Raw genomic sequence first — 27,660 nt, forward strand, 5'->3', positions numbered from 1 at the left:
TTCTATGGGCCTGTAGTGAATCTGCGTCACATATGGCACCCATTTCCCCACATAATGCCGATAGGGCTCTGGTCAAAAGTATTACACTATATAGGGAATAAGGTGCCATTTAGGACAGGGCAGTCAGTGGGGGGGATAATAGCAAGGGCTGATTAGAATGAAAAGAAAAGGAATGCAAGGGGTATCTGCTGTGGTGTCAGGAGTTTGGGGTATATTGTGGAGGAGGAACAAGGACACTAAGGCCCTTTGGGCTTGGTAAAGGCTGATTAAGAGATGCCAGCTGTAAATGATGGCTTTTATGTCTCAACAGAGAGACTGGAGGAAGGTGGGTCTCTAAGGACAGGGCTGGTGTTAGAGAATGGCTTCAAAGGCTTTATTAAGCTGTTTATGTGTACATTTTGCTGTGTCACAACTCACTTGTCTCAGAAAATGGGTGTCAGATAGCCTAAAGATTAAGAGCATTGGGACAGTAACTAAAAGGTTGCTGGTTTGAATCCCCAGGCTGGCTGGGTGAAAAGATCTGTAGATATGCACTTAACCCTAATTACTCCTGTGAATCAATCTGGATAGGAGTATCTGTAAAATGAAAGCAACACTTGAACATTCATAAGACGGACTACAATGTACAGTTAATTGTCTTAAAATTGACATATTTCTTGATTGAAATGGAGATGAAAAGCACCTCTGACTAGCTACAATTATGCAGTAAGCTAAGCAATGCATGTAACTTGTGTCCTGGTATTCACACAAGAGATCCTCCCTTGCAGCTGTTTGACAAATTGTAAAGCTTGCATCGGTTTAGCACACTGATTAAAGGTTGAGGTTAGCCTTATTTTTCATATCACGCTTTGGTAAGCTTCCATATAATCATTTTATTTAACACTTTCTCTCTCATTATCCCAGGTCTCCCAACAGTCTCAGAGTGCATCACAAATGCCACAGTATTCCCTTAAGAGTGCACTACTTGATGCTGGTCAAAAGTAGTGAACTATTTAGGGAGTAGGGTACCATTTGGGATGCACACTGGGGCTCAAAGGACTTCTGTTTATTCCTGTTCTTTATGGATCTCATTATTCACTGTTGACTCAATGCTAACATGCATCCCAAATGGCACCCTGTTTCTTATATAGTGCACTGCTTTTGACCAGAGCCCCATCAAAAGTAGTGCACTACATAGAGAATAGGAAACCATTTGGGATGCAGACCCAGTTTTCAGAGGCTGCCTGTGGTTGGTAATACCTGGCTGTGTGTAGCAGTGAAGTGGATTGCATGCAAAAACAGCTTTGTGAGTACAGATCCCATTCCCACTGCTGTGGTTTCTCTGCTGCTCTGTAATTCAGATGATAAACAAAGAGGCAAGAGCTCAGACTCGGTGAAAGGTCACTGATCTGAACTCAATCGTTCTAAGGATTATTCATAAATCTGATTTGATCACCTTTTTTTTATCACTAACCACTTTGATGCATCTCTATAACTACTTGAATTGAACCATCTCATGTGGTGTTTTTGAGAATCCAAACGTGATGTGAGTGTAACAGAAGGAATACCAGGAGAGATTTAGTGATTTTAAATAAGTGTGACAATTTATTTCCCTAAGTTTTGCCAAATGTATCTTGGCGACAAAAGCATTTCACAGAAATGACATACAATTATCACATGGATGGGGCCAATATGGCTATAAATAAATTGAATAAATAAAACATAGGGACAGAACAATGTGCATTAATTATTATACAATATGTATAGAGAAATCTCAGACAGCAATAAATAGAACCAAATATAATCAGAAAATGCTAAAGTTCTAATGGATAACCATAAGATCATTTAGAAAGGTCTGTTGTCAAAAGTAGTGAAACTTAGTCAAACTGTGATAACGCCTGAAATCAATCAGCTGTGTTTCTTATGCCAGGTCATAGAGTCAATTCAATAAGTCTATGAGATTGTGATCTTCTATGAATCCATTGTTTTCTTGAGAGAGCAGACACAAGAACCTTGGACAGGATACACTGTAGCAGCAACAGTGCTTCTGATGCTGTTGAGTAGCTGTCCCTCAAATCCAGTGATAATCAGAGGCATGCATAGAGTAAAGTTTCAGCCATTCAATGTATTAGCTATGATCTGAAGTTCTGTTTGAGGGTTGCTGCTGAAGTCCAAAGGTGTGTCAACAGTACACAGGAGGACCATCGAGTGTCCGTCTTTGTCTTTAGGATGTGGTGTCAATAAAGTTGACTCAAGTTCATTGCATTTCTCCTGCATGTGTCTCCAACCATCTGCATCTCTCTGACACTGCACCCACCATCACTGCCATTCACCCCCTTTAATGACCCACACTGTGACTGAGCCAACATGGGGTCCAGTAGCAGGCTTCCTGTGGAGTATCTTATGCATCTCGAGGGACCAAAGCATATGAGTCCCCAATGACAGGTGGATAGAGAGAGATAGATGAATCTCTGCCCTCTCTGTGTGTGAGACAGAGTATGTGGACATCTCCCTTCTCATCTCTCTTCTCGTGCCCTGTGTTGTTGTCCCACCATCAATTTCTCCAGCAGCAAGCGAGCTTTGACTGCGGCCTGAAGAGCTGATGGGCCCACCACTTTTTGGTCTCTGTATTTCACCCTGGAGAGAAATAGGAGAGACCCATTAGACACCAATGATTAGACTTAACTCAATTCAATACAACTGTATTTATCCCCTGAAGGGCTATGAAGACTGTTGAATTCAGGTGATGTTTATTTGCATACTAAAACCACAAGGTTGGCCTGGCCTGTCAATCAGATGTAGGATCTTAATTTGGTCAACCCTTTGCAGGAGAACTTTCTTGCAATGCAATAAATGTAAACTTGCAGTGTATTTGAGGTTTAAAAGTCCACTTTGAAATTTCAAACTGTGTTTTCCCTTCACGAAAAATGTATATTTACTATAATCCACATAGAGTAATTCACATTTCATCTAGTTGCAGGATTATTTTCCTGCTGTAACAAACTGGCTCAAATTAAGATCCTACATATGTCTCGCCTGCAGGTTTCTTTTGACACATCAAACCTAAATGCTCAGCAATTTGCCATATATGTTTCCATTTTATGAATGTGAGCAGACACTGGCGCCTGACTGAGCGGGGGTAGGTTTCCAACCCTGATGCCACATGAGAAGAGCTGTGCCAGGTGAAGGCTCCATTACAGGGATCACTATGACATTTATGCAAGGGAAAGTGATACATGCCCTCATAGTCTGAGTGGGGAAATTCCATCACATAAATAAATTAGAGAAAGAAAACTGTTTCTTTGTTGTTTCTAAACTTTCACATTCTTACATTTCATATTTCAGTGAGACTCTCTCCCATAATATAATATACTATGCTTGAGGGCCAGCACTCTCTCAAATTACGTCTTTATATCCCCCATTGACTACACAATGCGTGCCGCCTGAGCTTCACAGCGGCACAGATCCTCCTACAGTTTTACCCACGGAGAAAGTATGCACTCTGCTAGATTACGTCTATCTTTCGTGAGGTTATAATTACAATGTCCATTTATTTTGCAATTAGACCTGTGGTATTCTCTTCTTACCTTTTAATCCTACTCGTCTTGGCTGCAAACTTGTGTTTGCACTGATGCCTCTCAGCACAGTCAGCGCCCACGGCGGGCTGGATCGCTGTGTCTGGCGTTACTGCTGCTGCAGCATATCTGAAGAAGAGCGAAAGTACACAAGACATGAACATAGAGTCAGTCGGGTTTCCATTAATCATAACGTTTCGAAACATTTAAGGGGGGAAATAACAAGACGAGGTGTAAACCTGTTCACACAGGTTACGATGATTTGCATTGTTGACAGCTCAAATGAGAATCGAATTGAATAGATTGCCAAGATAAATAGAAAAGGCGTTTTGAAATACCAAGCACGGGTGATTTATTGATCATAAGCTACAATGTTGCAACATCCACATAGCAGTAGCAGAGTGGAACGCGCGTAATTACCCCAAATATTAGGCTAATAACATAATGTAAGAAGTTTTTGACATGTTTTAACTAAAGTTATTGGGCTAATATTATATAACATGTTGTACCTCAGGTAAATTTCAAGCTGACAGAAGTTTGTACATGTGCTGTCATCTTCATGGACGCACTTGCAGCGAGGGTCCTGCTTGGAGAGGGCGGGATCCTTGATGGCGCGCTTCTTTCTGGAAGCGTTGCCCAGACCGTAGGAAACCACGCGCCTAAAGAAATTAAAGAAATTATTAGCCCACTGTAACCAAGCCAGTTACATTACATGTAACAATAGAATAGAAGAAATATAATCAATTGTCGGTCGTAAAAGTGACTTACTCAGGCGTGTTGACCCATATGATGTCCAGGTGACAGAAGTAAACGCACTCCTTGTCCAGGAACGTCGCGCAAGAGCATCGCTTGTTCCTGATGTGGCGCACTGGCACCGGGGTGGCTGTTGTGGAAGCCGCTGTATCCTCTTCCATAGGAGCGGATGAGACTGTGAGGGAGAAAGTATGTTAATTACCTAAATTGAATACTATTGAATAATATAATAATATTGAAACACCTATGCCAGAAATTATAACATAAGATGCTATTGCATAGGCTATTGTAATTTATCGACTACGATTGCGCAGTTATTGTGTTGGATTCATTATGTTGCTTCAGGATTAAAGAGTGTAAAATATATATATTGTTACCTAGCCTATTGTGGCCATTCATGTTAAAAAAGTGAATCAAATAATACTGAAAACACAAGATATTCAATAGTTGCTAAAACATGAGGCTCGTTTTGGAAGATCTTACCCGCATGTAAAATTCCAGAGTACATCATTGACAACATGGAGCAAATTATTCTCAAATCCATTTTTTATATTTCTTTAGAACAGTTAAAATAATCTTGTTTACAAAATGGAATATTCCCTTTTTAATGAAAAGGCTCCAAAAAGCCAGCAAAAAGCGACACCGGTGCCAACTGCGTAGGTTCGCATACAAGGTACGTTCACAAAGGAGTGCAAAAGCATTCCACTTGCACGGTTCTGTCAGTGCCTCCACATGTGCACCTTCTGCCCTTTATATACTAAGCACTTACCACCTCCTCCCTCCCCACTGCAGTCGCGTGTAAACAGTTTTGTCCTTTGACTTATTCGTAGACAATGCTGTTTGTTAATAATCACCGACAAGCAACGTGCAGCCCAAGATAAGAACTGTGGATGGAGACGCCGGGAGGCAGGCGGCGACGCGAGCCAAGTTTTGACCAAGGAAGTTCTGAAGACGTAAATGCAAACATTTTACAGTAGATGGCGACCAAGTATCAATGTATTAGCTTTACAATCGCATCAGCTCTCTAAAACGATTTAATTTCCATAGAATGTATAGTCAGGTCCATCATTTTTGGCACCCTTGATAAAAATGGAGGTCCCTGTTTTCAATACTCTAGCTCTTCAATACACTCCCCTTGCGAGGATAACTACACAGGCTTGATTGGAGAACTGGACTGACCTCTTCAATTCAAACCACAGGTTTTGAATTGGGGTTCAAGTTCGGTGACTGAGATGGACATTGCAAAATGTTAATTTAGTTGTAAAATAACATTTGTGTGTGTGTGTGTTGATTTTGAGTAGTGCTTCGAGTTATTGTCTTGCTGGAAGATCCACTTGTGGAAATGTGTTAGCCTCATGGCAGAGGCAACCAGGTTTTTGGCTAAAATGGTAAAGTTAACAAGGGCCCCAGGACCAATGGAAGTGAAATAGCCCCATAACATCAAACATCCACCACCATATTTTACCTTAGGTATGAGGTAGGCCTACTTTTCTGAATATGCTTTTGTTTTTCAACGCCAAACCCACTACTGCTGTGTTTGACCAAAGAGCTCTATTTTCATGTCATCTGACGACAGCACCGGTTCCAATCCAAGTGCCGATTCCGTAATATCAAACTCCAAGCGGTGCAATGGGCAGATTACATGAAAATAGATATCTTCAGCCATGAACACGTGGTGAGTTTGACTTTGAACATCAGACTTCCAGTGACACAATAACCCAGGCACAAGGCCTAATCAAAATCTGACTTCCAGTGAGACAATAACCCAGGCATAAGGCCTAATCAAAATCTGACTTCCAGTGAGACAATAACCCAGGCACAAGGCCTAATCAAAATCTGACTTCCAGTGAGAGGCATAAGGCCTAATCAAAATCTGACTTCCAGTGAGCATAACCCAGGCACAAGGCCTAATCAAAATCTGACTTCCAGTGAGACAATAACCCAGGCACAAGGCCTAATCAAAATCTGACTTCCAGTGAGAGGCACAAGGCCTAATCAAAATCTGACTTCCAGTGAGACAATAACCCAGGCACAAGGCCTAATCAAAATCTGACTTCCAGTGAGACAATTCCAGGCACAAGGCCTAATCAAAATCTGACTTCCAGTGAGACAATAACCCAGGCACAAGGCCTAATCAAAATCTGACTTCCAGTGAGACAATAACCCAGGCACAAGGCCTAATCAAAATCTGACCTCCAGTGAGACAATAACCCAGGCACAAGGCCTAATCAAAATCTGACTTCCAGTGAGACAATAACCCAGGCACAAGGCCTAATCAAAATCTGACTTCCAGTGAGACAATAACCCAGGCACAAGGCCTAATCAAAATCTGACTTCCAGTGAGACAATAACCCAGGCACAAGGCCTAATCAAAATCTGACTTCCAGTGAGACAATAACCCAGGCACAAGGCCTAATCAAAATCTGACTTCCAGTTCCACTTCCAGTGAGACAATAACCCAGGCACAAGGCCTAATCAAAATCTGACTTCCAGTGAGACAATAACCCAGGCACAAGGCCTAATCAAAATCTGACTTCCAGTGAGACAATAACCCAGGCACAAGGCCTAATCAAAATCTGACTTCCAGTGAGACAATAACCCAGGCACAAGGCCTAATCAAAATCTGACTTCCAGTGAGACAATAACCCAGGCACAAGGCCTAATCAAAATCTGACTTCCAGTGAGACAATAACCCAGGCACAAGGCCTAATCAAAATCTGACTTCCAGTGAGACAATAACCCAGGCACAAGACCTAATAAAAATCTGACTTCCAGTGAGACAATAACCCAGGCACAAGGCCTAATCAAAATCTGACTTCCAGTGAGACAATAACCCAGACACAAGGCCTAATCAAAATCTGACTTCCAGTGAGACAATAACCCAGGCACAAGGCCTAATCAAAATCTGACTTCCAGTGAGACAATAACCCAGACACAAGGCCTAATCAAAATCTGACTTCCAGTGAGACAATAACCCAGGCACAAGGCCTAATCAAAATCCACAAAGAAATGCTTAATTGACCTCAAAATACTTATTTGCAATGACCATCTCTGTCTCCGGACTTGAACCCTATTGAAACCATGTGGTTTGAATTGAAAAGGGCAGTCCATAAGAGCAGATGAAGGATATCAAGGATCTGGAAAGATTCTGTGTGGAAGTATTGTGTAACACTTTCCCTGTCTGTCACTGCTCTTGCTCAACAAAAATGTCCTGTGTGTCATCACAACTTTTGGAGATATTAACAAAACCATTTTGTGGTAAATTTATACATTTTTAAAAATGTTTAAAAAGTTGTAGGTATATTCCAATGAAGTTAGATCTATAATTGTTTTTTGAATATACACATAGGAAGGCCTTAAGATATATAATCCACTTGTTTTTTGAATATACACGTAGGAAGGCCTTAAGATATATAACCCACTTGCTTAGAGAGTAAATTGGGTCTAGGCCCCAGTCCATCAGGGATTTCTGTATAGACCTATTTAATCTATACTAATATTTCGAACCAAAGTAGCTTGCCTTCTGCATAAAGACCCAAAACTGCAAGGAGAATGTAATATAAATAATGAGCCAACTTGACGCTATGTATTTGAAATACAGTATTATGCATGCATTATACACAACATAATGTCACAAAAAGTTACCTCTGATACATGGTTTGGCCAAAATGGCACCAAGTATATTTTCCCTCTGCCAAACTAAAGATGGTGTGAAAAGGTAGAGAGAGGCCCCGCCACAGCTGGGGAGTGCTCTGCCATCACTTTATTCTGGCTATACTGCCATTGTGGGAAACAGTGTTCATGGAAAGTGCTTCTTGACACTCCTGTACACTTTATCATGCTTTCATTGATCCTTGTCCGGTCTGATTGTAGGCCTACTTTCATACATTTATAAAGGTTAGCAATAAGATATTTGCAGTATGCCAACCTGTTTCTGCATGCTCATTTGAGTGTGGTAATTAAGGCAGTTAAAATGGCAATCTATTAGCAACATTTAGGCCAAATAAAGTAGATACATTAAAGAAATTATCAAAGAATGCAATTCATCTCAAGTGGTCTTTTGTAACCTTAGGCAAAGGCTGGTCCAAAAGTTGATGATTAATGATGACATCATCACCGATTATCTATGCCATTTAGTCGGTGCATTTATGCAAAGCAACTTAGTCATGCATGCATACATTTTTTTTTTTTTTTTTTTACATATGTCTGGTCCTGGGAATTGAACCAACTATCCTTGCATTGCAAGATCCATGCTCTACCACTTGAGCTACATTTAATCCCAATTTGAGCAGCCCTATGGAATGCTTTGGTAGCAAATTTGACTGTTGTAAACTATTTGATGGGGGATCGAGCTACACATTTACTAATGATGGAAAGTGACGGGGGTACAAAGCGGTGCAATGTGGAAAAACGTAAAAGTAAAACATTCTGAGTCAAACATTTCTGACGGGCCTAATCAAGGGCCTGGTGTTAGACCGTTTCCATTTGCCAAGGAATAGCTTGTGCTAATGGCTACAGGACAGGACAGCCTGTCTGGCTCCTTTCCAGTCAGGACATCAGCCTATGATGCAGGGAGCAGAGCCTCAGTTTCCTATTCATAAGAGCCCAATAAAGCAGCTTCTTTCAGCCTTATTATAGGCGCCATCTCAAAGGGCTTTGGAGTAGACCTAGCATAACAGACCATGAAGCTGCTTTGGGGTTGCACAAACAAAGTAGGCTCTGAAAGTAAAAAGGCTACGGATAACCCTCACTCTCTCCATGTATCTGATTTGGTGGGTATTCTAACTTGGCAACATTCTTCCCACCCGCTCCACTACACTACACCTACGGCTCTAACAGGAAGGGCTATTGCCCTCTAGGCGTCTCTGTTGCCTCATCCCAGGATCCACCTCAGGCCCCAACAACTACTAACTAACTGAATAACAGAGGCAGACTCTCTCTCTCTCTCGCAAACCCTGATAGGCAGATAAGTCACCATCTACATCCCAAACGGCACCCTATTCTCTATATCGGGTCAACAGGGCTCTGGTCAAAAGTAGTGCACTATGTAGGGAATAGGGTGCCATTTGGGCATACACAATTTAACTAGAGTAATGAGGAGTCTTACTGTAAAAACTCTTGAGATGAGCAATACGTTCTCTTCCTCACTGATGTTCACTCTCTCTCTGGTCTAGTGTGATAGAGGTCTGATTGCATTTGTTTGGTCAGTGCCCTCCGAGAGCATTCCTGATGAAAATGGCTCTTTCCCACGGAACATGAAATCCACTATAAGGCTGATTGTGAAATTATGTAGAGCATTGGGGAACCATGGCGTTGAAAAAGCTCATGTTTTTGTTTTTAATCCGTGAACTGTTGCTGCAAGTGAGATAAAATTTTGTACAAAAGATCAAGAAAAAGGCTTTTGTCATATGTGGTCCAGAACTCTAGTCCATCTTCTAAACAGTATGACATTTTATTAAATGTGAAAACTTAGGTGCATCTGAGACAAAAAACATGAATACCATTTGTACATTTGTAAACAAGGTTTTACTGATACAGTTGATAATAATATTGATACCGCAATGTAAAGCTACCATATTACACATACCTATGGATTTATGAATAATCATGGGCACTAAATGGAATATAATAAATAGTTGAACACAACATCTGTACACAGAAACAATGCCCCAAATCCATAGAAATGTACATATACCAGTACAACACATTTATTTTTCCATAAATTTACGATTGACATAAAACCTTCCAAAATAAAATTGTTATCCTCTATTTTTACTTCCATGTCATCGAAATAAACACAAGCAACTGCTGAATTTTTAAGGTATTATTTACAGGTTCCTAAAACAAGTAACTCCAAAAAGGCACAATTGTCTATACAACATGTACAAAAGAAAATTGTCTGGAGCTGACAAATTTTTAAAAAAGAAAAACGATTGGTCATCATTATCATCATCATCATAATAATAATTATCATTTATGATTGCACATACAATATGAATGTCAGAAACTGTGCTTTGAAAGGTGATTTGCAGAGTAACAAACCCACCCTGAAGTGTTTTCAGTCTTAGAAAGTGACAAGCATTACAAAAAGAGAACAAAGAAAGAGCTTTTCGATAGGTAGCCTGGTAACCCAGATTGAATGCTGCGATCACCATTGTAAGCTCAGCATTCGGTTTGATTTGACCAGGCTATTCGACTGGGGGTTTCAGGTGGCGATGACCAGTCGGTCCTCGTCATCGCTTGATGCTGAGTCATCGATAAAGTCTTCCGTCACCTGCTGCCGTGACAGCATCGACTGCCTGCGAGGCATGACAGGCTCACTGGCTCCCCCTGCCCGCTCAACAACCCCCTCAGCAGCTGGAGCCGGGGAGGGTTGTGGTAGAGATGTTGTAACCCTCCCTTCCTTCCCGGGAGTCTGCGTGTGATCAGAGCCTCCGGAGCTCCTGTGCCCAGAGCTGCTGGGTCTGCTGCCCGATGATGTCATTTCCTGGGCGGGACTTCCTCTCATGGTGGCAGTGGGAAGGGATGATGCAACAGATGGACAGCTGACCAAGGGTCCTAGTTCAGTCTGAGAGGAGAGTGGGGTGGCCCCTTGGGCCTCAGGGCTGCCCTGCCTCTCAGAGGGTCCAGGGAGGGGACTGAGGGCGGAGAGAGGGCTGAGCGAGGGGATGAGTGCGGGCAGGGCAATGTTGAGGATCTGCAGGCCGGGGATGGGTGTGTGGTGGGTGTGGTGATGGTGGGGTCCCGTGCTGCTCTGGGAGCTGGGGCTGGCAGTCAGGGCCTGCAGGCCCAGGGTTGCGTTGAGCGTCAGGCCGTGCTGGGACAGCAGCTGAGTGGAGGTCAGGGCTCCTGAGCTGGTCAGTCCCATGACGTTGAGGGTCTCCAGACCCATGGACTGCAGCATCTGCTGGGAGGCCCCAAGGGCCTGAAGTCCAGTGACCTGCCCCAGGGGGAAGCAGGGCATGATACTGCTGATGGGCTCCTGAACCACCAGGGGCTGGTTGGTGGGGGTCAAGACAGAGCCCTCAGGCTGGGGGGAGTTAGAGGATTTGGGGAACGGGAGAGGACTGGTATTCCGGTGGATGACACTCACTGCAGGGATGGTGAGCTGGACAGTGCCAGCCTGGATGGGCACAAAGGTGGAGTAGGCTGGCAGGCCAGCTGGCACCAGCTGGATGCCCCCCACGGGGACCATGCTGTAGGAGGAGCAAGAGGGCTGCTGGGAGTGCAGAGGCAGGTGACTGAAGAGGTGCGTGTGTCCCCCCTGTGTGGCCCCTGATCCTTGGGTCGGGCCCTGGGAGGGAAAGTGCCAGGGGCTGTAGGAGGAAGTCTGGGGGGTGAAAGAGGCGGTCTGAGTGCTGACGTCTGTCCCGAAAGGGACACCTGGCTCACTCGTTGGTAGGGTGGGAGCAGCCAAAGAGCCATCCTGGGAAACAGCAAACATTTATAAAATGAGTAATTATAACCTTTACATACTCTACATGTCTTATCACTGGAAACAGGACAAACACTGAACATACTCCCCATATCTTTTCACAGGAAAAACTCAGTGAAGACATGAGAAGATCATCTGTTACTAGAAAACAAGCCTTCTAACAAGCTGCCCATCAGAAATGTATTCACCTTTTCAAGCATTCAGAGCAACTTTGCTGAAGTGTCTCACATGCGGGATTCAAGGAAAAGAGTTTGGGTATGAAAGTGCAGAGAGACAGGGACAGAGGGATGGAGGGAGGGATGGAGAGAGAGAGGATGGGATGAGGAAAACATGGTGGGTCTCACCTGGCCGAGCTTGGAGCAGCCCTTGCCTGGTACGGGGGGACTAGGGGGCACGTCAACATCGGGGTAGTCGATGGACATCTGCCTGCACGGCGAGACAGGGCTCATCATGTGCACCGACTCAGTGTCGGAGGTGTGGGGGGGTGGGGAGTAGGGTAGGGGGCCAGGGCTTGAGCACCCACCGGAGATTGACATCTGCTTGACCAGGGAGACGGGGCTCAGCATGGGCACGGACTCTGTGTCTGAGGCGTCGTGGGTGTGGTGGGTGTGGGAGTCGGATGTGGGGAGCTGGGGGAGGGACAAGGGAGCTGGGTGGTGGTGGTGGATGGACATCTGAGCCAGGAGGGAGCTGGGAGGGAGCTCAGCCTGGAGGGAGGAGGGTATGTGCTGGGGGCTGGCCGAGACCGAGGGGTTGGTGGACAGGCCCGACTCAGCCTGGCTGTCCTCTTCCTCTTCTTCGTTGTCATCATCGTTGTCATCGTCAGCGCCCTCCGAGTCCTCTCCGTCTGAATCTGGGCGGTCTGTACTGCCAACCTGGCTACGGTCTCCTGGGGTAGAGAGATAGAGGGCACTTAGTATACGAGACAGCAGTGTCAATATGTTCAACTATTAACCAACATTGACACAGTCATATGGGGGCCTTGGAAATCCTATATCTGGCACTGCTTCTATATCCCACTCCTAAAGTAAGAAAACTTGGCAATGAATAGCATTAAGATTGAGTACACAATGAGTGCACAATGAGTGCACCCAAAAGGGTATAAGTTCCTGGTCAAAAGTAGAGCACTATATAGGGAATAGGGTGCCATTTGGGATGCAACCTAGCACTGAAGGAGGCAGAAGGAGAAAAACAAATATCCTATCGGCCTGGGACCATAGAAAGCCTTTTAGCCTCTGCCTCTCTCCCTCTCTCTTTCTAAAATTAGACACAGCAATTTCCCTTCTAAACACTGCCTGTGCACGCCGCCCACGTGTACTCCCAGTTAACTGATAAAGAAGCTACATTTAGAATGTCTAATTAGAAACCTAGCAGTGGCATCATGGCTATTGATTGGCATGGCTACACTACGCAGACAGGGAATCGGCATTTCATAGCTGTGTGAAGTCATTTTCGGGAACTAGAGGAGAGGGTGATTCTGTTGTTAGAATCCATATGAGATTGGTGTAAACCTTCCAAATCAAATTCACATTTGTGTTATAAACACAGGCTTAAATCTGAATGCTAGTGCACCCCAGTTTAGCTATGGGATCTGTGTGGATTAAGAGTTCTGATACTGAAAGTGAAAAAACACAAATATTACTACAAATCTGTAATATCCCTTTGAACTAAGAGGAATACATTAATTCCTGTTGGCTTATGCTCTCTTTCAAACCTGTGATGAACTGACTTTATAACAGCTATCCTATCACATACGTCAGTACACCTGTGTGCAGAGATGGGTAGAATTTCTGTTACATGTATTTGAAATATATATTTAAATTACTATTTAGTATTTTGTCATTTATATTACAATGGGCTGAACTACACTCCAATGTATTTTGTAACAAGATCATTTGGGAGCTGTAATTTGTATTTTCTAAATACAAAATACTTTTCTACACTATTTTTTATAGCGGTTCACCATATTGTGACCCCCTTTCACCCTGCATTGTTATCAGAACTCTGATGACACTATGGCGTGATAAGAGTGTCTGCTAAATGAACTAAATATAAATGTATATGTAAACATGTACAATTGCAAAGCATTCTGAGAATTATTCTAATGAGCTCTGCCCCAAAACAAGGCCAATAATAATACCCAGTGTGCTTTGCAGTTCATTTTTGTATGTTCATTTTCACATGTACATTTTGGTCATTTAGCAGACACTCTTATCCAGAGTGACTTATAGTCAGTCCATTCAACTAAGGTAGATGAACAACAACATATCACAGTCATAGCAAGTAAAACAGTTCTGTAACCGTTACAGCGAATGTTGTTGATGTTCGGGCCGCCTAATTGCAAATGTATTTCTGTATTTTAAAATGCAAAATACATGTATTTTAATTAAAGTACGATGTAGTTTATTTGGATACATTAATATTTATGGTATTTTGTAAATATATTTTAAAATTTTTGCCCATCATTGCCTGTGTGTATTACAGATCTGTAGTGAATTCATTTTTAAAATAGCCAGCACATAGGGGCCCTACGTCAGCGGGTCGATGCTGAAATGTGAAGTACCTGAGTCCTCTGTATCATGGTCCTCGAGGCCTGCAGACACCCCCATCTCCATGCACTTCTTACTGTGAGCCTTGGACTTCATATGCTTGGTCAGATTCCCTGTAAGAAGAGATTTAAGTTTTAAATGGAAACATCAATGCATAGCAGCAATATAAAGATGCTCTTTACAAGTGGAGGACCATTCTGAAATAAAAACCAAACATCACATCATAACCACATCATTTCTTTTTTTGAGAAAGAAGGCCACGAGTTCATTAAGGTGGGACAAGCTTACACACCACAGGAGGAGCTTACGTAAGTCTGAGAGCACTGACTGTGCCCCAAATGACAGCCTATTCCCTACATAGTGCACCACTTTTAACTAGGGCCGATAGGGTCTGGTCAAAACTGGTGCACTACATAGGGAATAGGGTGCCATTTGAGATTGTGCCACTATCTCTAGGCAGGCTGCATGTAATGGGTGAGTAATTGATAAATAAATGTTTTTAAAGGAACGTGGGATGATGCTCTGACACCGAGTACTGTTCTGCAGTGCCGCGTGGGTAGTCAGGTTCGAGAATGGTGAATCATCCTGCCTCTTTTAGAAGACAGAGAGAGAGACAAAGTCTTCAAAACCATAAAGGCTTCTAACAGGAAAAAGATTAGAGCGAAACTCAGTTATGTGCTATTGAAAGTAAAAAGGGCCTTAAAAAGTAGAATCAAAGGAATTAAGTGCAATATCTGGCAGGCAATTCATGTCTGCCCACACATGTCATTTAAGATTTTTTATCCTGTCATTTGATTGAACATTACGTTATTGGCCTCACAATTCTTGTTTTCTTGCCCAAAGAAATATGACAATATGACTGTTTTCTGTGCACATCCCTTATGACACCAAAGCCTGTCACAGCCAGCAGCTACTGCTAGGCATTATTTGTAACTCAAGAAAGCTATTTGCTTATCTACAGGGCTAGAGTTAATTCAGATTGAAGGCAGTCAATTCAGGAAGTACACTACGGGTCCAACGATTTAGAAGTACTACTCATTCAACGTGTTTTCTTTATTTGTACTATTTTCTACATTGTAGAATAATAGTGAAGTCATCAAAACCATAAAATAACAAATATGGAATCATGTAGTAACCAGAAATGTGTTAAACAAATCAAAATACATTTTATATATTTGAGTTTCTTCAAATAGCCACCCTTTGCCTTGATGACAGAATGCTCTCTTGGCATTCTCTCAACCAGATTCACCTGGAATGCTTTTCCAACAGTCTTGGAGTTCCCACATATGCTGAGCACTTGTTGGCTGCTTTTCCTTCACTCTGCGGTCCGACTCATCCCAAACCATCTCAATTTGGTTGAGGCTGGGTGATTGTGGAGGCAAGGTCATCTGATGCAGCACTCCACCACTCTCCTTCTTGGTAAAAAATAGCCCTTACACAGACTGGAGTTGTGTTGGGTCATTGTCCTGTTGAAAAACAAATGATAGTCCCACTAAGCCCAAACCAGATGGGATGGCATATCGCTGCAGAATGCTGTGGTAGCCATGCTGGTTAACTGTGCCTTGAATTCTAAATAAATCACAGACAGTGTCACCAGCAAAGCACCCCCACACCATAACACCTCCTCCTCCAGGCATTATGGTGGGAAATACACACATCTGTTCACCCACACCGCGTCCGACAAATACATGGCAGTTGGAACCAAAAATCGCCAATTTGGACTCCAGACCAAAGGACACCGGTCCAATGCTCGTTTTTCTTGGCCCAAGCAATTCTCGTCTTCTTTTTGGTGTCCTTTAGTAGCGGTTTCTTTGCAGTAATTCTCCTCTGAACAGTTGATGTTGACATGTTTCTGTTACATGAACTCTGTGAAGCATTTATTTGGGATGCAATCTGAGGTGCAGTTAACTCTAACGAACTTATCCTCTGCAGCAGAGGTAACTCTGGGTCTTCCATTCCTGTAGCGGTCCTCATGAGAGCCAGTTTCATCACATCGTTTGATGGTTTTTGAGACGGCACTTGAAGAAACTTCAAAGTTCTTGAAATGTTCCTGGATTGACTGACCTTCTTGACTTAAAGTAATGATGGACTGTCATTTCTCTTTGCTTATTTGAGCTGTTCTTGCCATAATATGGACTTGGTCTTCTACCAAATTGGGCTATCTTCCGTATACCCCCCTACCTTGTCACAACACAACTGATTGGCTCAAACGCATTAAGAAGGAAAGAAATTCCACAAATTAACAAGGCACACCTGTTAATTGAAATGAATTCCAGGTGATTACCTCATGAAGCTGGTTGAGAGAATGCCAAGAGTGAGCAAAGCTGTCATCAAGGCAAAGGGTGGATATTTGAAGAATCTCAAATATAAAATATATTTTGATTTGTTTAACACTTTTTAGTTACTACATGATTCCATAAGTGTAATTTCATAGTTTTGATGTCTTCACTATTATTCTACAATGTAGAAAATAGTAAAAATAAAGAAAAACCCTTGAATGAGTAGGTGTCTGAAAATGTTTGACCAGTAGTGTCACTTTTAATACAAAAATACAAAATGAAAAACAGCATCAGTGACTTCTCAATAAACTGAGGAGTATAAAATATTTATTGGAAAAGTTTTTCAATTTTTGAATATTAAATTACTGACTGCCTTCAATTTGAATTGATCCCAGACCTGTAGATAAGCAAATAGCTATCTTGAGTTACAAATAATGTTAACACTAAGATATATATTATACGTACCTTATAATCATTCGTTTTAAGATATTACTGATTTATAAATCTGTAATAAACACCTGTAACCCATTGGTTAATTTATTGTAAACCAAAGGTATATAAGGTGTACCTTACATATTAAGATAAAACCCTTTTATGTATAGTAGGTGTAAGTGTGTTCTGAATTTTTTTTGATGAAATTTAACATCTTGAGTTACAAATAATGGTAACACTTTACATAATGTTACACATTATAAATTGTTTATAAATAATACAAATTGTAAAAAAAAAAAAAAAAAGATGAGTTTACAGTTATTATTATTATTAATTGTTAGGATTATAATTTACTAAATGCTTATAGATAATTAATAAACAGCAATAACACGTTGATTAATTTATTATAAACCAAACCATGCTACTGGTATAATTAAGCAATAAGGCCTGTGGGGGTGTGGTATATGGCCAATATACCACGGCTAAGGGCTGTTTTTAAGCACGAGCCAAATCGGTGTGCCTGGACACAGCCCTTAGCCATGGTGCATTGGCCATATATCACAAACCCCCGAGTAGCCTTACTGCCTTACTGCTATTAATTCATAAAAATCCAAATAACTTCACAGATCTTCATTGTAAAGGGTTTAAACATTGTTTATGATGTTTGTTCAATGAACCATAAACAATTCATGAACATGCACATGTGGAACGGTCGTTAAGACACTAACAGCTTACAGACGGTAAGCAATTAAGGTCACAGTTATGAAAACTTAGGACACTAAAGAGGCCTTTCTAAAGAGGCCTTTCGGACTGTGAAAAACACCAAAAGAAAGATGCCCAGTGTCCCTGCTCATCTGCGTGAATGTGCCTTAGACATGCTGCAAGGAGGCATGAGAACTGCAGATGTGGCCAGGGCTATAAATTGCAATGTCCGTACTGTGAGACGCCTAAGACAGTGCTACAGGGAGACAGGACGGACAGCTGATCGTCCTCGCAGTGGCAGACCACGTGTATCAACACCTACACATGATCGGTACATCCTAACATCACACCTGCAGGACAGGTACAGAATGGCAACAATAACTGCCCGAGTTATACCAGGAACACACAATCGCTCCATCAGTGCTCAGACTGTTCGCAATAGGCTGAGAGAGGCTGGACTGAGGGCTTGTAGGCCTGTTGTAAGGCAGGTCCTCACCAGACATCACCGGCAGCAACGTCGCATATGGGCACAAACCCACCGTCGCTGGACCAGACAGGACTGGCTTAAAGTGCACCGAGGCCTGTACTCTGGAGCGGGATCGATTTAGAGGTCGAGGGTCCGTCATTGTCTGGGGCGTGTGTTACAGCATCATCGGACTGAGCTTGTTGTCATTGCAGGCAATCTCAATGCTGTGTTACAATGCTGCGTTACAGGGAAGGCATCTCTCCTCCCTCATGTGGTACCCTTCTTGCAGGCTCATCCTGACATGACCCTCCAGCATGACAATACCACCAGCCATACTGCTTGTTCTGTGCGTGATTTCCTGCAAGACAGGAATATCAGTGTTCTGCCAGCGAAGAGCCCGGATCTCAAACCCATTGAGCATGTCTGGGACCTGTTGGATCGGAGGCTGAGGGCTAGGGCCATTACCCCAGAAATGTCCAGGAACTTGCAGGTGCCTTGGTGGAAGAGTGGGGTAACATCTCACCGCAAGAACTGGCAAGAACTTGCAGCCCAATTAAGAGGATATGCACTGCAGTACCTAATGCAGCTTGTGACCACACCAGATACGGACAGTTACTTTTGATTTTGACCCCCCCCTCTTTGTTCAATGACACATTATTCCATTTCTGTTAGTCACATGTCTGTGGAACTTGTCCAGTTTATGTCTCAGTTATTGAATGTTGTTATATTCATACAAATATTTACACATTTTAAGTTTGCTGAAAATAAACGCAATTGACAGTGAGCACGTTTCTGTTTTTGCTCAGTTTATAAACTGGTTACCAATGTCATTAGAGCAGTAAAAATACGATGTTTTGTCATACCCGTGGTATATGGTCTGATATACCATGGCTTTCAGCCAATCAGCATTCCGGGCACAAACCTCCCAGTTTATAATGTAATATATACATTACGTTATAATATAACTTGTATTTATAAAGGGTTTATAAGCAGTTTACAGATATAACAGCTATTGATTCATTTATTAGAAACCAAACCACGCTAATGCTGCGGTAAGCTCTGACCTTTAGTCTTGAAGGAGAAGTTGCAGTGGGTGCAGTGGTAGGGCCGTACGTCAGAGTGGGTGCGGATGTGTTTACGCAGCATGCTGGGCTTCTTGCAGCGGATCCCACACTCCTCACAGATGTATTTACCACGACCACGCCCACGAACATAGACATAGTCCTCGTTAGATTTGAATCTGCAGGGTTCACAAGAAGGTGAAAAACAATAAGTGCATACACCCAACATGACTGAATCCTTAATCCAATAACTGAATCCAATAACTAATCAAATTGAAGGGACAATGAAAATATTTATATTACGGTTAAGGCACCTACCCTCCATCAAATATTTTGACCCTCCGTGGCTCTATTTTGGATGAGGAAGAATCCTTGTCTGACTCGCTGCTCACCTGACTCTCAGGTTGCACTTTGCTGTTATTCTCAGTTTTCTGAGGCTTTAGGACCTAGGGAGTAAGTTGATTTGAGAAATTAACTAAGTACAAGACAGAAAAGATAATGAGACATGCCCTTCACAAATTTCTATCATGAAATTATGGATATATTTAAATAGATTAAGGGATTAAATTATGGAAAATTAAACACAGATAATTCTACAAATAAATGTGAAAAATGCAATTAACGTTTGGTTCTTACCTTAGGCATGACGTCTTTCAGCTTGCTTGAATAGGCCAAGATGTCGGATTTCATACTTGTCGTTATGGCCTCTGTGTAGTGTATTTTTTTCGAGTTCTGCTTGGAGTCAAAGAGAGACATCACCACTTTGGTGGGCAGGCCCAGTGGGTTGGGGTTGTTGGGGCTCACCGCCCAGGTGGAGTAGGCCGAGACCTTCTGGTCCGTCTGGGGAACATGCAGAGGCCTCCTCTTCATCAGGTAACACCAAGTAAAGGTGGTGGCAGTTTTCAGGCTGGGGAAAGACAGGCGATGGCTGTCTCGTGTGTTGACGACAGATACAGATGAGGCCAATTTCACCTGTCCATGGAAAGTCGAGGGCCTAATGGGAGACTTGGCGGGAGACCATCTCTCTTCCTCGCTCTTGTCTTGAGGCTTCAGGGAGGCGTTAGCTAGCACAGAGGAGGAGACATGACTCCCTGGAGTGGTGTTTAATGCAGAGCGTGGTTGTTCCTGGGGAACTACAGAAGATGGTTCATCCTTTCCGGTGCAATCAGGTGTTATAGTCTTGCAGTTCTTAGGAGTCTGGGCGTCCTTTTCACCTACTGGCTTCTCGTGTTGCAGTGGAGGGGCCTCAGTTTCAATGGGACTGTCCACCGGTTCAGTGGTGCACACCTGCCGGACTAGCATCAGCTTCCGTTGCCTAGTTACCTCCGCCATCTTGGAGTTCAGGTAGTTGACTGACCTGCCATCAGTGAGGCATGCAGCACCATGTTCATCCTTTGCTCGCTTCTGATGTTTTTCCATGGCGATATCCAAGCTGTTGGCAGGGGAGAGCATTCTCTTGCTTGAGGCAATGGGCTCTTGTTGTGGGCAAAGGGTCACAGCTGCCATTTTCTGTGTGCAGTGTAAGGACCCCAGGGAGGGAGCTCTTTGAATTTCTCCAATATGGTTCTGGGTATTGGAAACTAAACTGTGTTTTACTTGAAGGCTAGTAGATGCTGGAGTCCTGTCCTTGTTCATTTCTGGTACAGTCTTTGTGTCAGTATCTACAACATACAGGTTACTGGTCACAGAGAGGGAAGGGTGCATCTGCTCATGAGTTATCAGTATCTGTGGCAATTGGAGAGCACCTGGTAGGTTTTGAGAAGGTGGGTCATTTTGTAGGCTTACAGGCAAGACTATTGATTGTGTCTTATTGCTTACAATCTGAAAACACGGTTGTGCCACACAGACATTGTGGAGAACATCTGAAGACTTCAAAATACTTTGCATCTGATTGGCAATAGGTATTGTTAAGACTGGCAAAGTTGTCTGAGTACCCTGTGTGGTAGAGAGAGAGTATGTTTGGCTTGGTCTCAGAGCAGGACACTGCAGTTGATATTTGGGCACAAAGCTTTTGTCTTGAGAGTCAGCAGAGTTGTTCTGGGCATCTTCTTGGCCGACCACAACATGAACCACAGATTGCTGTATATTTTGGCATGTCTGAACCCTCGACGTTAGGTGCCAAGGGGGTGGAAGGCCATGAATTTGAGGCAGTTGACCGTGGCTGCCCAAGTTAATGCTTTGCACCATTCTTTCATTCTTCTGAGGGAGAGTTTCTCCACAATGCACAATAAAGGGTTGGGCAAGGGGAGGCTTGTTGGTAGTCTGTTGAGGCCTCTGCTGAGATGTAGAGAATACAGTGGGGAGCCTCTGGAGAGGTATGGCATGCCTCCCGACATGTTGCTGACTCTCTGGCCCAATCTTTAAAGACATCTGGCGTACCAAGGGCCCCCTTCGCCTTTCAATGAGAGGTACCTGTACAGATGGGAAGGCTTGAACACTCGTTGGCAGTTCCATTGGTGACATTGACCTGTTGGGTGGCAGAGACCTGCTGGGGGAGACACTGCCAAAGTCAAAGGACTTGCTGCGATAGTCGCACAAGATCTCCACTGAGGGTTGAGTGCAACTGATCTGTTCTGAGGCAGCACGTCTTATCATGCCAGGGACCCCCAGGGTGTTGAAGGCTATTGGTAGCCCTTGATGCTCAGATATTTTGTTCACAAATTCTCCTCTGGAGGGGCTTTCTGACCTGGATGGCTCATCCCGGTCGAAGGAGGCTGAGATACTGGAGCATCTTGAGAGGCTACTGTCTCTGCTGAGGCTACGAGACAGTGAGGACTCAAAGCTTGATTCTCCAGAGGAGTGTTCCATCTGAGCCAGACGAATTCTCTTTTTCTTGGGTGGAAGCTTTTCTGTCGGTAGTTTGGACAGGCTCTCGCTCCTCTGGGGCCAGTTGAATGTATCTGCAACCTTTTCCCCTTGCTCAGTGCTCTGACCGTCATGCTCCCGATCGGGTTCCTCTGTGACCAGGATTTCAGGAATGTTATTTTGGCGAACCAGACGAGACTGCTGGACAGCAGCACAGCTCTCAGCCACTGCTGCTAAAGTGCTGTCGACACGGTTTTCCATCCCTTGTTTCCCCTGGTCGGCACATTTAGGAATGGACATCTTTTCATGGTAGCTCTCTAATGAAAGATTGGCAGTAGCATCGGTCTTAGTTTTTCCTGTGCTATGGCCATCTTTGTACATGAAATCAACAGGAGAGGCCCTGTCAATAGATTCAGAGGTCTCAAAGGAATTGGGCTTGCTTAAAGAGTTGGTGTGTCTGATAACTGATGTACCGCTGCCTTGCCTCTGTAGGTCGCCTCTCTCTTTACCAGAGGTGTTAACCTGGGTTTCTCTGATCGGTGACAGTCTTGATTCTGATGCATCTGTACCTCTTGCTACTAGCTGATTTTGAGTTATTTGCGGTGGGTTGCTTTTAGGCTGTAGATCAACCATGATAGAGTGCTGAGAAAATGGCTGACCTGAACTGGCTGTTGATAGTTGGCAAGAATCAAAACTGACAGAGCATGGGGGATTGGTGTCAGTTGGTGATTGGTCATCATCGTCACCAACACTCTTCATTTTCCTTCTTTTTCTAAATGATTGCTGTTGGTCCATTATTCCTGAAATAACTGTTCTGGGGACTAACGGCTGCCGCATGACATGTTGAAAAACATCCTGCTCAGTCTCTCTGACAGATACTGGCTTGTTTTTCGGACCATGGAGCTCTGAACAATAGAATTTCTTGTGATTTTCAAAGTTTTCTAGTTTTCGGTACCTATTGCGACAGGTCTCACATTCATACATTGTGCCTTTGCTCTGCAGAGGCTTTCGGTTTCGGTCTTGTGCATGCTCAAAAGACCTGCTTCTTTGCATTAACTCAGTGGAGATGCTAGACCCATGGTAACCTTCGTCCATGGAACGGACTGAGGTAAGGCCCTCACTTGTGGAGAAATCCTCCACTGCTACTTGTCGTACAAGAGTACGAGAATGTATTGCTGGATTTGGGGTAGAGGGGGCAGATGAAAACACATCATCGTTTAAGGAACTCATTTTGTCATCAAAAGACTGACAGATCCGTAGTGGGTGGGGTTGCTGGACAATGTTAGGTGGGAGACCCGAGTGCCCTGGAGTTGTGGGCATAGAATTACTTCTTGTTATTGGTAAACAGTCCATTGGTGTATACTGATTGGGTACAGATAGAAGAAATACTGGCTTAGATTTTTCTGTGGGGGTGAAGGGGGACTTGGGTATGTCTGAGCTGGAACTCGACCTTCTCGCCATTGGTTTAAGGTCAAATTGAAAAGAGTCTTTAAATATATATGACTTGGGGGAGTCTATGCTACCTCTCCTAGAAAGAGAAGTCCTTCTTGGTTTGACACTGTCCAGTTGTTTGTCGTCAACCACTGCCTCATTGTCCGATATTAACTTTGAGATTCGTTCCTCGAGAGAGAGTGCTTTTGTTTCTAACGGAGGACGCATTTGTCCTTGCACAACACGTGGCTTCTCCACAGAAGCCACATGCATGGCAGTGGCAACCACTGCAGGGAGATTAGGAAGTACATTTTTGGTGACATCCATGTCTGTTGGTGGGGTTATTTTGACAAAGGGACTCGGGGGACTCATGGCCTGGTCTGCACTTTCAGAACGTGAGAAGTAACCAGAGTCTGTGCTGCCTAAACTGCGGGGACTAAGCAGACACTTGCCCTGCTGCTGCTGAGAAAAGTCTGTGGCTTGCTGCCTCTGAAGCTGACCATGTCCGCCTCCTGGTGGAGTCCTGCACTGCTGATCCTCATCCTCACTTCCTGCATCATGTAAGGGGCTTGTGCAATCCACCTCTTTCAAGGACGACAGGACGGTGATGCTGGATCTCAGATGTGCCGTTTGGAAGTCCTTTTGCCGCTGGGCAGTAGCCTGCTCAGGGCTGGAGTCTGTGACTCTTGGACTGTCCGCCCGCTGAGGGGAAACATTGACAGGATAGACAACCACCTTTGGTAGGCTAGCTGTCCCTTTGGACTCATAGCCCCTCTGACTCAGAGGGAAAACAGCTGATGGGTCCCCTGCATCCCCATGATTGCCTTGTGTTGTGCCTGCACTCAGCAAACTGCTCTCAGAGAACGCTGCAACACTGCTTTGTGATGAGTCAGGGTCTAGGTCTGCTGTGCTACTTTCCTCATCGCTGTCCCCACTTTCCTCCACATCTGAATGTGTTCCAAGTGCTTTGTCAGACTCCACGGAGAGGGACCCACTTCCAGAGTCAGAACGCGCCACAAGCCCCAGTTTTATTGCGTGAGCATGGGATTTCTTATGCTTGTACAAATTGCTCTTAGTTTTGAATGAGAAGCCACAAGTAACACATGGGTAGGGACGCTCTCCTGTGTGAGACCTGATGTGCTTGAGTAACACACTGGGCTTTGCACATGCCCGACTGCAGTATTCACACACATACTTCCCCTGCTTCTTAGGCTTCTGGTCCTTTGCTGAGATGCTACACATCTGTTCAAGCCCAAAGTTCACAACCGTGGCCATCTGGGCTGGGTTGTAACCAGGTGTAACAGGGACTTGAATGGTGCTAGGGACACTAGCCGATAGGGACTGGCATGTGTGCACCACCGGCGGCTGGCTCCGAGGCAAGGAATTGGAGCCTGAGGGAACAGGTGAATGAGTTAGGGTATCGGAGGAGCCAGTACTGAAGCTCATCTGCAAGCCAGGCTTTTCCCCACAGTTGCTGAAATGCTGTGTAGCAAGCTGCAAAGTCTGCAAGGGAACAGCCTGGGTAGAGGAGTGCATTGTGTAGGTCTCTTGTTTATTTACAAAGTCATTCTGCATATGCGCAGGCTGAGTTTGCAGTCCAAAATGTATAGCTGGCATAGCATTTACTTCACTATTAGACTGAGCAGAAAGAGTTCGGCCAGGTTTTTCAACGGCTGTGACTGGAAAGGATTTGTTCTTTTCTGACAAGGAGCTGAAGTCTGATTCCATAGCCCTGAGCAAGACTTCAAGGGGAGCGCTAGCATGGTAAGGAGAGTCACCTTCACAGCTTGTTTCGCCACTCTTACTGTCCTTGAGCTGCTGAGACTCCCCAACACCAGAGACAGATTCCTCTTTACCACTGATGGGATCGAGAGACTGTGGCTTTGAGAAGGACGTATCCCTCTGCTTTAGCCTATCATTGTCAATGGAGGATGTCACTCCCTCAGAGGATTCAGCATTAGGCTGGACATACTCCGTATCTCGGTTCTGGCTTGGTGAGCTGGCAGGGTTTTGAGAAGGGCTGTTGGGGTAGGAGCAAGAGGGTGCGGCTTCCTTGGACGAGGCAGCTTGGAGTGTTGCCACGGAGGTCTTGGACTGCAAGGACTTCTTTACGGGAGATTTGGGTATTTTCTTCAGCTGGTTTTCTGCCACAACCTTTTTCCTCTTCAGTGCCTTTATGTTATCTGCACTTCTTCGACCACCCTCATTGATCCCTGTAAAGCAAACAAAAGAGAAATTGGCATGAATATTGAAATAATATTATATGATATACAATAACAACATGCTAGCAGACATTTTTATCCAAAGCGACTTAGAGTCATGCGTGCATTCATTTTACGTATGGGTGGTCCCAGCGGGAATCAAACGCATGACCCTTTGGAGTTGCAAGCGCCATGCTCTACAGCCTGAGCTGCAGTTTATGCAAAATAAAAATGATCCGATATGCTATGAGGATCTTCACTGAGAAGAATAGATATGATTCACCAAGAATTCACCAACCAGATAAAAAATATGGTTTGGCCTGTGTTAGAAGAAACCACCCTGCAAACTGTGCTACCAAGCCTCTGTTTTGTTGATTAATTGGAAGTGAAGTTTGTTATGCAATACTCCTCAATGAACAAATTCCTCTGAAATTTTTCTGTCAATTTCATCCAAACAATTCTGTACGCAGGCATATTCCTAGTTTATTTTTTATCTTGCACAAAATATTCAGAGCATGATAATCAATTAGGGTATTTTACAAAATAAAACGCATCACCAGTTGCATTAACCATCGGTCTTTCTACCAAAGATAAAAGGCTGTACTCTACCTGTGCATCAAGATTTTTAACGGTAGCAGCAAATCACTTGTCTATGTCTGTCGTTTGTTCTGTAAAACCTCGATCCTCAACACCAACACCAGCCAACCTTTACCGCTCACTGCCTTTTGTCTCTGACACATTTCGTTCTCATGGATGAGGCTTCGTATTTTGGGCTCTGGAAGTTCTCCTCCGCAGCACGAGCTGTGCGTCTGAAGCCACTGAGGCCCACGCATCATTACAGTATGAATAAAACCCACTCTCTCCCTCGCTCTCTTCCTCATTCCCACTTCTTTTCAAACCATCCCTTAACATTTTCCATTTCATAATGATGTTGAGGATAGATTAATAAAAAGCAAACCTATAAAGCAAACCTCTTCCCTATAAATGTGTACCCTAATGCAATGTTATTGTATATACATTGCATATGCATACATTAAATAGGTAGTGCATGTGTATTATATGTGTAGTATATGGTATATGGTATATGTGTAGTATATGGAGACATGTCGAGTAACATATTCAATCCCTGATTGCACTTAATCCTGGAGAGAACCAGCGCTAATTATTATTGTGCCAGATAATTACATAACACCAAATACAGTAATGGGAAACAACAGGTGTATTTCATTACTACGTTACCACACAATTAAGTGCAATTGCAGCTTTTATCCTGTGGGTGTGCAGTCAGTTACCCAACCAAATACAGCTTTTACTGTTTAAACTAGATAGACCAATAGATGGCTGTCCCCATAACTCCTAAACCTGGCCTTGAAAGAGATGTTCATTAAAATGTCACTATTTTTCAACTTCATATTCATCATCTCCAGCACCACCCTAACATCAACATATGGAAAAATGGCACGTCTATGTTTTGTGGGAAAAACGACAAGTGCTTCCAATGACATCGTGTGCATTGTGTGATTTTAACCAACTATGAGTAGGCATTGCCTAATACTTACTAATTGGTTGATTGTGTCATTGGAATCACTTATTGTCTATCTTTTTTACAATAAAACATACTGTAGAAACGTTGCATTTTCACATATGTTGATGTTGGGGTGGTGCTGGAGATGATGAATATGAAGTTGAAAAATAGTGACATTTAAACATAGTGAAATAACCTTTTGACGCTTAAGTTCTAAGTATTAATAACGCCTTATAGTGAGAGTTATTTTTGCACACAGTACCAGAATTCTATGCTGCTGTTCTAGAATTTGATTGTTGCATTTTGCCACTATTCTCTGCACCCCTCATTGCATCAAGATCACATTTTCTGCTTCATATTAGGCTTTATAAAACTATTTTTAACCACTCAATATCTTATCCTTTCTGCTTATAGCAGTAGCAGCAAATATCTATAGTAATATTTATAATTAAATAATAATTATTATG

At 43.5% G+C, this 27,660-nt stretch overlaps 2 protein-coding genes across 3 annotated transcripts in view; both read right to left on the reverse strand.

Annotated features, from left to right (window-relative positions):
- Positions 1-1,572: 1,572 nt before the first annotated feature.
- Positions 1,573-5,225, reverse strand: edn1 (endothelin 1). Its single transcript, XM_024395491.2, has 5 exons — positions 4,791-5,225; positions 4,323-4,482; positions 4,064-4,213; positions 3,567-3,683; positions 1,573-2,616 (listed from the first exon to the last, which is right to left on the reverse strand). The coding sequence occupies exons 1-5, from the start codon at positions 4,849-4,851 to the stop codon at positions 2,496-2,498; spliced, it is 609 nt and encodes a 202-aa protein (XP_024251259.1). The 5' UTR covers positions 4,852-5,225; the 3' UTR covers positions 1,573-2,495.
- Positions 5,226-9,716: 4,491 nt separating this feature from the next.
- LOC112229568 (HIVEP zinc finger 1) overlaps positions 9,717-27,660 on the reverse strand; it is an 86,233-nt gene continuing 68,289 nt past the window's right edge. For both annotated transcript variants that reach the window (XM_042310481.1, XM_024395490.2), the window contains exons 4-9: positions 19,868-25,680; positions 19,550-19,677; positions 19,235-19,410; positions 14,306-14,404; positions 12,087-12,631; positions 9,717-11,733 (exon numbers count right to left, since the gene is read on the reverse strand). In XM_042310481.1, coding sequence (XP_042166415.1) covers positions 10,513-11,733; positions 12,087-12,631; positions 14,306-14,404; positions 19,235-19,410; positions 19,550-19,677; positions 19,868-25,680 — 7,982 coding nt within the window. In that variant the 3' untranslated portion in view covers positions 9,717-10,512. The remainder of the gene's footprint in view (positions 11,734-12,086; positions 12,632-14,305; positions 14,405-19,234; positions 19,411-19,549; positions 19,678-19,867; positions 25,681-27,660) is intronic.

This window comes from Oncorhynchus tshawytscha, linkage group LG31 (assembly GCF_018296145.1).
Source record: "Oncorhynchus tshawytscha isolate Ot180627B linkage group LG31, Otsh_v2.0, whole genome shotgun sequence".
In the NCBI taxonomy this organism is placed as follows: domain Eukaryota; kingdom Metazoa; phylum Chordata; class Actinopteri; order Salmoniformes; family Salmonidae; genus Oncorhynchus; species Oncorhynchus tshawytscha.

Coding starts and splice junctions, on each gene's coding strand:
- edn1 (XM_024395491.2), bottom strand. CDS start 4,851: ATGGATTTGAGAATAATTTGCTCCATGTTGTCAATGATGTACTCTGGA. Junction 3,684..4,063: donor CAGCTTGAAATTTACCTGAG/GTACAACATGTT, acceptor GCTCTTCTTCAG/ATATGCTGCAGCAGCAGTAA. Junction 2,617..3,566: donor AAGACGAGTAGGATTAAAAG/GTAAGAAGAGAA, acceptor ATTTCTCTCCAG/GGTGAAATACAGAGACCAAA.